Here is a 12390-nt window from a genome sequence, read left to right as displayed (position 1 = left end):
AGTTTAGTTCATACGTTGAAGCCTTTTGGTTGAATCAGTTTTGTTTAAGTTTATTATTAGTAGCATTATTGTAAAACGATACCTGAGATAAACTAATTCCTTTCACAAACATACATATTCTTTAATTATTTCTTTGTTTTTAGGTCTGGAGTCATTCCCAAGATTTCACATACTTTTGTCATGGTTCATCGTAACAAAGAGTAAATTTTGGACCAGAGTGAGTATGGATCCATATTTTACTTACTCGTTTTAGTTTGGTCGATTCGATGTTAAGTGCTTCTGTTGGTTTAAGGTCTTTATATAAGCTCAGTTCAAACCTTACTGAAGAACCCCAGGGAATAAAACCTTGTATTTTCATTGATATTATCTCTCTCCTAGATCCAACCTCAAGAGAAACCTTTTACTTTCAGTCCCTTCTGATGTTAACAAGGCTTTACACTTTTAGCCCGGTTGCTCTGCTCACTTCAAGCAGTGAAGTCAAGAGATTATAGATTTTTAATTTTCCCTCTCAGCTACCGTCTCCATGTGTGTGCCTGTCTCCTGGAGTTGTTGCTTTAACAAGCTCATTAGCTCGTTAACATCGTTAAGGGCCAGTTAATTGTTTGGCCATTATCCATTAGCAGGGCTCAGTGGAGAGCTAACGAGGGACATCTGCGGTCACACACACAAATAGAGAGGCGACATCCATCACTGTTTAAGCGCACACTAACCGAGACGCAGCTATTTATTACCGCTAAACTGGCTTCACACACTCACACAAATACATTCAGGCCTGCTGCTCCCAATCAGCATTTAGCGCTGGGCCGACTGCTCGGGCTCCAGTCAATCGACCTGAGAGCAGGAGTAGAATCAGCACGACTGAAATTAATTCAGGGAATAAATATCCTCCAACATGTCATCCATTCAATGAGCAGCATACAGAAAAATGCTGAGATAATGTCTTTGTAAATAAGAAGCATTTTCTATCAGTGAAAGGAGCCGCGTTAGCAGTTTCTTACCCGCCTGCAGCCTCAAACAAAGATGAAATTGATCTTTTACTCTGACTCTTATTTTGGCATTACTTCTACCATTAATATTAACGCTGTAGTCAATAACATCACCCCGAAACATCGGATGATGGAACCATTTTGGAATCAGACCCACAGAGCCAGTCCGAGGGGTAAAGGCTCCGTAGTTAGAGCAGATTGGCCACGGACCAAATGTGGTTCGATAACGACATGCCCTTAAATAAAAACGCTGATGTGTCGATGTGTCATTGAGACTGTAAAGAGCTGGAGTACCAACAGGCAGAAAAAAATTTTAAAAAAGCGACACAAATCTATTCATCATTTACAAGCACATGTGGACATGAGCCTCAGCAATCAAGTCCCTGCTTTTTGGACGTGGCTTCATCAAACCTCGACCTTGAGCCTGGACTGGGATGAGAGTCACAACCTCTGAGGTCATGACGTTCTGCACGAAAATGGTGAATTGTTCCTTTTTGGTTTTGGGTTGCCCCAAAACCTGGCTGCCCCAGGAGCTGCTGATCATGTTCTACCCTATAATCCAGTCTGTCCAGACCACATCCATCACAGTCTGGTTTGGATCAGCCACCAGACAGGACAGGGACAGACTGCAGAGGACAATCAGGTCTGCAGAGAGGATTATTGGCACTGACCTTCCTCCATCCAGGACCTGTACTGGTCCAGGATCAGGAAACAGGCTGGTAAAGTCTCCACTGACCCCTCCCACACTGGACTCTATCTACTCAGACTCCTCCCACACTGGTGCTGGAGCTCTGACCATTGTCACAATAACTCTCATTACATGCACATACTACTACACATATAAATTCTATTATCATTTTATTCTGAAAGTCTAATTTATGTTGTACAGTTTTTCTATTTTCTTACGCTTTTATTTTTACGCTTATTCAGTGAGTCACATTCCTTGTATGTGCACACATACCTGGCCGATAAAACTGATCCTGAGATGAGTTCATGTGCCAATAAAAGGAGTTCAACTTCAAAGTGGGTGTTGCTTACAAGTGACGGTACAATGGATGTGGTTTGGTTTGGTGGCTGCTATCTGGGTGTAGAGGGAGTTGATTTACCGGTTAATTGAAACCTGTGGTCATGAACCATTTGATCAAAAGAATGACATCATGGATTCTATCCCCTTGAAATGAGGTTCCTCTGTTTATCGGGTAAAAACCAAATTCGCTAAAGGAATTATACATCTCGTCTGCCCTGGGAACATCTCCAGATCCACCAGGAAGAGCTGGAATAGACAGATACAGCTAATTAAGAAGAGTTCCCCAAACGCTGACCTGAAGGAAACATCATCCACCACTTTGGTTCCTGTCACCAGATCCACCGCGATGATGAAGGTGAAGCAGCAGCAACACTGATGGTATTTTCTTTTCTCATAGTTATATATTTTTATATCTGGCTTGTTCCATTTGGCAAAATGAACCTGGTTACCATGGCAACCAAAGCTATAAAGAGTAAGGCGTACGTGGATATACGTACTTTAACTTGAATATTTTAGCCGTGTTGTCAAAGACTATTAGAAGATACAGAGAAGCTCTACATTATATTTTAAATAAAGACATTTCCCTTAAAAGTAAGAGCATGTATCTTGGACATTTGGCTAAAAAAAAAAATGGTCAAAGACGGATGAATATTTAATAAATGTAGCGCTGATGGCTGGTGAAAAAGCCTTTAACCAGGAAGTGGTTGTCACAAGAGACTCTGAACACAATGGAAAACAGCATCCGTCAACTAGAAACTGGAACAATTTCTGTCATATTGGGAAAGATGGGTTAAATATGTAACACCCCGTAGACCGGATGTTATTTTCACACATAGCTGATGTCTCTGCGGCAGAAACACAGCAGGGAAAGTCTGTCCAACTATAAGATATTCTACATATATATATGTGTGAACAAAATGGGTCATGAAGAGTCAAGATGTGTGTTTTACTGTTGGACTTGATGGTATTTTAGGTGAATCTTTCCCCAGCGGTAAGCGTGTCAAAGTGTTTCCCGTCCTCGAAAAAGTTTTGTCTCAAAAAAAAAAAAAAAAAAAGAAATGGCGGAAAACGGGTCATCTCATCTCCTACATCGAGGACAATAAACGGGACCAAAAAAAAAAAAAAAAATGAATCCGAGGCCAATAAAAAGCCCAACAATGACGAGGAAAACAACCTCATCGTCTCCTCTGATGATGTGACGTTTCCATAGAGACAGATGCTGAGGCTGAAGAGCGAGCGTCTTCTGCTGCCGGCGTGAATATTAATGGACCTGCACTTCCTGTTTCCGAACAGATGGAAAGAGACGTTCTCTTAACTCATCGACGAACACACACACACACATATATATAAATATGTGCTGGAGCAGAGGATGGCGGCGCAGTCGTCTCTAGCTGTTGCTCATTCATCGTGACAGCAGACAGATGGCTGGGAGAAAGACACAAACACTGGAAAGTGAAAGGGAGGAGGAGGTGGGGGGGTAGATTGAGTTATAGGGTCGGTGTCAGAGTAGATTTTGGTTACAGTGCTCAGAAAGCTTCAGGCTGAGGAACGACTCACTCAGGCTTCCTCCTCCTCTTCCTCCTCCTCCTCCTCCTCCTCCTCTGCTGCTGCTCGACTGATCGCTCATTCATCACAGAGTTCCCGCCTGCCTCGGTTCTCGGTTCTTTTTGACTTTCTGATCACGCCGTTCTCAGGCAGGTAGTCTGCTCTGAATGCTCAACTACTCTGACCTGTTCAGTGGGAAACTCTGAGACCAGGAGGACAAGGAACAGACTTTACAGCGTCCGGATGCTTCTGTGCACTGCAGAGGAAGGAAATATTTATATGTAAGTGATGGGAAGGTTTCCTTCAACACGTTTCAGGACTGGTGGGGAGCTGGGTTTTTACTGTAGAAGGAATAAAGTGATGAGGACAGTAAGGCCGACTTAAACCTTCCTAGAAGGCTGAATGTCTGAGGAGGAACCTTGGTGAAAAATGAAAACCCGTCCAGGGAGGAGCTGTGATTGTGAAGGTTCTCAGTCATCCAGAAGAACAACAAGGACAACAGGATCCTGGAGACTTTCTCCAAGATGTTTCATCCAAATCTTCAGTTCGAGAAGACTAGTGGGAGTCGGGGTTTAGACCAACTGTGATGTTTCTCCATCATAAACCAGATCCTCCTTTAGTCTGAGGAAACAGTTTGGATCCGTCTCCAGTGAAGGTTTCTCTGCTTTGGATGTGACGATGCATCACGAGACGGTTAAAAATCAATAGAAATGTGAGACGATTCCAATCAGCTGAGACGAAAAATGAATCACGACGTCTTAATAATCTAGATTGAGTTCAGATATTTAGTTTATATGTATTATTTAGTTATTTTGAGTGTGATTTGTTTTAAAGATCCGTTTTTTAATTGATTTTTTCTTGTTAAGGTTGTTTGTCGGGTTTTAATTTTTCAGTCTTGGTCTTTAAGTCCGGTCGTCTTTGTTGTTTTCCAGATATTTCTATTCATGATACATATTTCAGGTATTTTGAGTCCATTTAATTCGTCCTCATTGTTAATTTCAGAGGCAAACAACCAGGCCTCAATGTTTCACTTAATATTTTACACCAAGGTCACATTTTCCATAAACTATTAGTTCTGCCATCTCCTCAGATGGTTCCATTTAAATAATCATTAAAGATTCACAGATATGACTGTGTGCTGTTCCTCAGTCGTCCACAAACTAACGCTACCTACTGAGTTACATCCTCCATCCAGGGGCAGAATGTGCCAGAAGGTCGTTCAAGCCACATTCATTCATTCACCGTATTCCCCAGAGTTGGATAAGTGAGAACAAGCGTTTTTTAAACCGGTCCAGGCATCGTCCTAATCCTGCAGCTGTTAGCTTTAGCTTAGCATGGACAAAGAGTTGGTGCCAAAACCTGAAAACCCTCGGCTCCCATCAACACGTCGGTGTGTCCTGTTTTCTGTGAATGCTCAGTAAGTAGGAACATTATTGAGTTCATTTATTACCTTTTAAGAGCGACCGGCTAATTGGCAGCACTACATTACAACGCCTATGCTAAGCTAAAGCTAACAGCTGTGCTGCCGGATTGGGACGATGTCTGGACCGATTTATAAACACTTGTTCTCACTATTTAACCAGAAGAAGTAGACCCACGATCTCTCTTCATGGTTTTGTTGCAGGCAGGAGAACGAATGAATGTATCAATGAATGAATGAATGAATAAATGCAACTCCAAAACAACTAAAACACTGAATCAGACTCATGACATGATCTGAAACAGTCTCATGTTAATTAATGTTCATCTCTATAGGAGCCGAGGATCATAAACCAAAGGAGAACATGCAAACACCCACAGAGGGAAGAAAAAAAACCTTCTTGGTGTTAATCTCTGAGCTGCACTTATCGCTGCTGCTGGTGCAGCTTTATCCCAAAGCCCTGAGTGAATGTTAACGTATGTATGAAGAACTCTGGGTCTTAACTGAACTCACGTAGATACATTTAAACCCCCCGACGCTACGAACAGCTGACTACGTCTACAAGACGAGTGGAGAAGAAGAAAACCGGCCTGAAAACATGATGATGATGATGATGATGGTGATGATGATGATGATGGTGATGATGATGGTGATGATGATGGTGATGATGAAGGTGATGATGATGATGATGATGATGATGGTGATGATGGTGATAATGATGATGATGATGGTGATGATGATGGTGATGATGATGATGGTGATGATGATGGTGATGATGATGATGGTGATGATGATGATGATGGTGATGATGATGGTGATGATGATGGTGATGATGAAGGTGTATGTCCGTCTCTTCCAGTTCTCTGTGGCTCCATGTGTCAAAGGTCAGTGAGGTTAAGCAGAGACTCACCTGGCCAGGTTGAAGGCGTCGTCGATGAGTCCTGCCCTGTTTCCCACTGAGATGATCTAAAAAGAGAGAAAAACATTTAGAAACGACAGAATATTTCTAAACAGCCGAACAGACGCAGAGATGGAGGTTTTTACCTGAGGGTTGGTGAGGAGCTGCTGGATGAGCAGCTTCCAGTTCTGGAGGTCGTAGTTCACGCGGAAGTAGCCGGTCTGATTGATGTTGCCTAGCAACCAGGTGCTGTCGCCCATCTGACCAATCCTGTGGGTTTCTGAGATCAAATGGATACAACTCATTAAAGGCTAATGTAAAATGTGTCTCCACATGTGACCACAGGAAGGAAGGAAGGAAGGAAGGAAGGAAGGAGATGAAAAGTAGTAAAATGAACTTAAAACAGTTTGAACCTGTAAATGTTGTTAATCTCATCATTAGAGAAAATTAAAAATAGAGAAACTCCTGATGGTTCAATATGAGTAAAAATCTTTTTTTGTTGTTGTTGTTTCTAATTTGGGATCAATTACCAAATAAATGCGGAGCAGATAACGTGAAAACACCTAAACATCACCTGGTGGAGCTGCTCCACCTTCAGACTCCGTGTGAACAGCAGCAGCTTCTCACGTGAAACAGTGTAAACGTGTGAAACTAAAGCTCGAACCGAGCTTCAGAATCTAAGACGCTTCCAGGGGAACGAGCAAGAAAACAGCTTCTCCTGCTGTTAGCTAGGTTAGTTAGCTAGGCTAGTTAGCTGGTGGCTCCTAGTGTTCTGTCTCCTTCTTAGGCAGAGTGTGGTTGAAGTGTAGTTGCATGTTAGGCTAGTTAGCTAGGCTAGTTAGCTGGTGTCTTCTTGCTGGTTGCTAGTTGCTAGCTGACTGCTAGCCTGCTAGCTGGGTTTTTAGTTGGACCCGGCTTCTAAATGTGTATTTATAAACACTGACCTAAGTCTGGTCCAGTTCTTCGGCCGTTTCCTTCTGACTGGAATAAAGTCAAACTTTAAACGCCTCCTTCTCCTCACGCTCCATGTAAATGTGTCATTTGTGTTAATACGAAACAAAGTTTTATTCCAGAAGTGGAAAAAAAGTTCACAAAAAAATGATCAATAGTCACTTTATTCTCCTTAAAGTTGCTGCTTTACTCAACAAAAGAAAAGTAAAAAAAAAAAAGAATTAACTTTCCGCTGCATAAAGAGACGCAGAGTGGTGATTATATTTAAAACTAAAGCAGGAGTGATGTTTATTCTCTGTGCACAAATGTACCTGTGCTCATCCAATTTCACTACAAATCCCATATCTGCACATAATGAGATCATTACTTCGCCTGGCGAGCGCCAGGAAATAAGAGAAGGGCCGTGATCCGACGGTAACGAGATAATTACACGTGATAATTGCAGAGTGTCTTTAAACGGAGACGTGTGTTTTCTTCTACTCGTTGGTGGTGATTGGCAGCCGAGGCCGCGGCCAAAAGCCTTTAAATGCTTTTACAGAGCAGAAGAAGAACAGTTCAGCCTCAAAACCAGAGCCGTGATGTTCCTACTACATCATAACTAGATCCGTGATTATTTTCTGGACAAAATTAGTTATTTAAAAACAATTAAGAGTCAAAATGAGGCGACTTTTGAAGAATTCATAAGATCCAGCTCCTTTAACAGAGCAGAAAATTCCATCTGTTGTATGAAACCCAGCGGCGCCGGCTTCGACTGAATATAAGATAAATGAGACGTGTCCACGGCCGAGGAAGGAGCATGAAATATGAGCCAGTTTGAACAATATAGAAACAGTTTCTGACTGTCACATGTAAAGATGTGACGTTCACGGGCGAACTGAATCTGTCGACCGACTCTTTCAAACAACACGTTGGTGTGTTTATAAGCAGGGACGGGTTCAAAAAGTAATAAACAAGAATCTAGAATCAATATGTCAGAATCATGACCCCGTCACTTCTTAGTGGTTATTTCACAGAACAGAATTAAGAGAAGACATCTTACATAATATAAATAAATAAATATCAAAATGAGCTGTTTAACAGATTCATAAGATCCAGCTCTTTTCACAGAATCACATCTCAGTTGGATTTAACTGAACACAAATGCTCGTCGCTGCATTTAGATGCATTTATAAAGATAGAGTTGTGACGTTCACGGACGAACCGGATCCGTCGACCGACTCTTTAAAACAACATGTTAGTGTGTTTATAAGCAGGGACGGGTTCAAAAGTAATAAACAAGAATCTAGAATCAATATGTCAGAATTAGATTAGTGGTTATTTCACAGAACAGAATTAAGACTGACATCTTAAAAATAAATAAATATCAAAATGAGCTGTTTAACAGATCCAAAAGATCCGGCTCTTTTCACAGAATCACATCTCAGTTGGATTTAACTGAACATAAAGGCTCGTTGCTGCATTTAGATGCATTTATAAAGCAAAACATGAGTCACTTTCATCAAAGATAAAGCTGTGACGTTCCTGAACGAACTGATCGTATTAACCGACTCATTAGAACCAACTCACTGGTGTGTTTATGAGCAGGGACGGGTTCGAATCCCAGTGTGACTGGTTTAAAGTAAATGAATGAATTATTTGTGTTGTCACTAAGAGGAAGGAGCTGCTGCATTTATGAGTCAGTTTACGTCCACTCCGTCTAATCATGTGTCACTCTGCAGAAATAAAACCATGATGTTGTTTGGAAACTCCTCTGACCTGCACTGGCCTTTTACTTTTTACTTTTAACGAAACCAACCTTTATTCCTGTAACTCTGTCTCCGCTCCAGGTCGAGCTCATGTAGATGTGCAGTAATGTCAGTGATGTGGTTCTGCAGACTGACGGGACTGTACCTGTCCTGTTGTTGATCCAGATCAGACTCTCGGAGCAAACGGCCGACGCGTTGCCCACGGCGACCGTCAGTGGAACCTGCCACTGCAAACTACAGAGAGGGAGAGGGATGTGAGGGACGGGCCGAGCTTTATGGCCTCGGTTATCAGACAGAGAGGGAGAGCGATGGCCGGCGATGATCGCTCAACATCAGTCAGCTGGAAACGGAGCGAGCGACACTCACTGAGCTACAGAGAGAGAGAAAGTGTAATAGCTGCAGCCGTCAGAGAACATCAGTCAAGTGGAAGCGGCCGAGGGTTATTGTCTCTTCGGGGGAGCCGGCCGGCTAAATGTGCTGTCCAGAGGAGAAACTGCCGGCGCTTAGCTCCATGGTTTTTACATTTTCACATCACTGCAGCCCAACATAAATCCTCGGTTTGACCGCTTCGCTGCTCCTCGGCAGCGCGTCGAGCTTTTAAAGAGCAATTAGATTATCACCGAAACGGCATCGCGGGGCCGAGGCTGTTTGTTAATTCCTGAAGAGCTGACATTTAGGAGGACGGGGGGGAAAATGGTTGGAGAGGAAAACAAATCTGAACGAAAAGGCACATCACAGCCAAACGATCGACGTCTGACAGTCAGAGAGCGTTCAGTAAAAATGTTTGATTGCTGACGTTACATCCGACACTGAGCAGCTGAAAGGGTTGAAAAATGAGGCCTGTAAATTAAGCTACAAAGACAGTTCACCTAACGTCCACCAGAGGCTCCAAAAGCAACTCAACCCAGAGACGTATATTACAGAGTCTGACCAACTCAAAGCATGGGCGCCATGTTTGCTACCTAGTCTAGATAACTAGCTAGCATAAGGCTAGCATAAGGCTAGCATGAGGCTAGGCTAAGTCCAAACCTCATTTATTTGTAAAGTGGTGGCTTATTTTAACTCTTAATCCAACTTTATTCTCTGTTATTGCCACTTCTCTATGGGTGAATATTGGTTAAATGTATCTAACATGGCGCCCATGAAACACGTGACCAGCCCAGAACCAATCAGCACAGACGGACAGATCAGACGCTCCATTCACTGGTTGGACAGACTCTCTGATGTATGACTCTGCTCAATCATCATAGACGTCCATGAAATAATAATAAATGTTTACAGTCTGGAACGAAAAGCTGTTTTGATCTCTGTAGCTAGCTAACTCTGTGTTTTGGAGGCTAAATTAATGCTAATGTTAAAAGCTATTTAGTATGTAGCCAGCATTACTGGTTATATTTATAGAGTTGATAGCGTAGCTAGTGAACACGAGAGTTGAAGATAATCAGGGATAAAATGAAGCTAACATGCTACAGTTTCTCTGACATCCACTACAGCAAATCAATGAACATATTTACAGCCTGGTACAGTTTAGTTTTTGTTTTGAAGGCTAACTTAATGCTAATGTTAAAGTTAGCACAACAAACAACTGATGAACAGTAGCTGACATTTAGCTAGCATTAAATATTTTTATCTAGACAATGATAATGGTATAGCGAGTGAACACAACATGCATTCAGACATTTTCAACGGAAGCTAGTGCCAGGAAGCATCTATCCATCTCTATAACTAGCTAAGTTTGTGTTATGAAAGCTAACTTAATGCTAATGTCAAACATAGTTAGATAAAATCACAACCAACATTAGTTGAAGTGTAACCAGGATTAGCCAATCATCTTGTAGTAAGTGAGTCTAATCAAAATCAAAATGACAGTGGTTGGGATAACATAACATTCTGAATCATCGTTCATGAAGCTAACACGAAGCTAACGTGAAAAGAGCTGCAGTTCCTCTAATGTCTACTAGAGGCTCCAAAAGCGAATAAGGCACAGACATGAGAAATAAAGATATTTACATCCTGGAACTAAAAACTCTTTTGATTTGTTTAAAACAAAAGTGCTAACAGGGGCTAATTGAATGCTAATGTTAAAGCCAGCGAGTCAATAAGTAGCTAGCATAACAAATAATTTTTATCAAAACAATATCATTGTATATAATGTAAGTGAGTACCACGGATAAAAAAGATGGTGGTGTTTGGGAAACGCAGAGTTAAATGAAGCTAACGTGAAAATGCTAAAACGCTGCAGTTCCTCTATCGCCCACAAGAGGCCAAGTCCAGCAGCGAGTCGGTCTCCACAGACCTCGCGTGTTTATCTTCGACCTTTCAGTTTAGATTTTATCTGCTTCAAACACTCACGTCGATATTAATAAACTCATCCTGCGTCTGTGTGTGAGATTGACTTCCACTCCCGACAGTCACACTGATATAAACATCAGATTAAATATTTGGTTGCCGGGCGGCGGCGGCATTGATCCACAGTGGGTTGCCCACGGCAACGAGAGGTTCCTCGTTAATGGGTTCTGTTTTTCCCCTGGTTGATTGTGACACAGTGACCCCGACTACACACACACACACACACACACACACACATACACATATACACACAACACACACAACACACACAAATACACACAAATACACACTGTATGAACTGATTAATCAGAATGAGTCTGATTTAAAAGCTGATTCAACACGACTCCATTCTGGTCAACGGTCATTCAACGGTTTTCATGGAGGAGGAGGAGGAGGAGGAGGAGGAGAAGATGTACTGTTACCATGGAGACCAGATCAAATGATGTGATCGGATCCATGGGTTCACATCAAAATGTCAATAACTGTAGAAGTTTAATAATGGAGGATCACATCTAGTGGAAATAGAGGAGGAGGAGGAGGGAAAGTAGGAGCAAAAAGAGTGGAAGGATGATGTGGATGAAGAAGAAGGAGGAACAGAAGCAAGAAAGGAAGAAGATAGAAGATTATGAAGAAGGAACAGTGTCCTCCTCCACGTCCTCCTCAACCTGATGTTCATTAACTGGTAGCTGATTGGTAAAGGTTACCACGGTTACCACCTCCACCTCTGCTCATCACTAGCTGAACGTTGGAAGTTTAGACGAACTTCTCCTCTAGTGGCCGCCGGAGGAAATGCAGGTCTTTAATCTTCCACCTCCTCGCTGCGTTTAAAGACGCTTCGTGCTCCTCGGATAAACAGAAACTCTCTGAAGCTTCTATTGATTCAAACTAAAGAGACGAAACTAAAAAAAAAAAAGGAACAAACTGTTTACGTTCCATCGATGTGTCTGGAAATGTTCGACTCCAAGAAAAAGTTTCCCAAATATTTCCTCTGACACCGTCGACACAAACTCTGCTTTAAAGTTTAACATGTGATGTTGTAATTTAATCCGTTCTTTATCTATAGCTGTGATTGGTTATAAATAAACGTCCTCATGAATAATTAATGAGCATCCTGGTCATCGAATCAATCGGAAGAAGAAGAAGAATAAAAAGGATCAACACATTGAACTAAGAGGAGCACAAGATAGAAAGAAGAGAAGAAGAAGAAGAAGAAAACATGAGGTGAACGAAGGAGGAGAAGAAGCAGAAGTGGAGTAGGGCAAAGAGGAGAAGAATAAAGAGGAGGAGATGATAGAAGAAAAAGAAGTAGTTTCTCCTCCTATAATAAAAAGGGGGAGTTTAAGTCAACATTGTGTAACATTGTGTAACATTGTGTAACATTGTGTAACGCTGTGGTGCCTCTGAACGCATCAAACTTCAGGCTAAGTTCTTCTTAAAGTGTCAGCGAACGCCCCGGGACCGCGGAGCGT

General features: G+C 42.0%; 1 protein-coding gene across 1 annotated transcript in view; it reads right to left on the bottom strand.

Moving 5' to 3' along the window:
- The window catches only part of LOC125000203 (thyrotropin-releasing hormone-degrading ectoenzyme-like), a 165346-nt gene that overhangs the window by 22850 nt on the left and 130106 nt on the right, over positions 1-12390 (bottom strand). Inside the window, exons 11-13 of the mRNA XM_047575601.1 lie at positions 8718-8806; positions 6023-6156; positions 5889-5944 (exon numbers count right to left, since the gene is read on the bottom strand). Coding sequence (XP_047431557.1) covers positions 5889-5944; positions 6023-6156; positions 8718-8806 — 279 coding nt within the window. The remainder of the gene's footprint in view (positions 1-5888; positions 5945-6022; positions 6157-8717; positions 8807-12390) is intronic.

Source organism: Mugil cephalus, chromosome 22 (genome assembly GCF_022458985.1).
Source record: "Mugil cephalus isolate CIBA_MC_2020 chromosome 22, CIBA_Mcephalus_1.1, whole genome shotgun sequence".
Classification (NCBI taxonomy): domain Eukaryota; kingdom Metazoa; phylum Chordata; class Actinopteri; order Mugiliformes; family Mugilidae; genus Mugil; species Mugil cephalus.
This window is presented reverse-complemented; position numbering and strand designations above follow the sequence as displayed.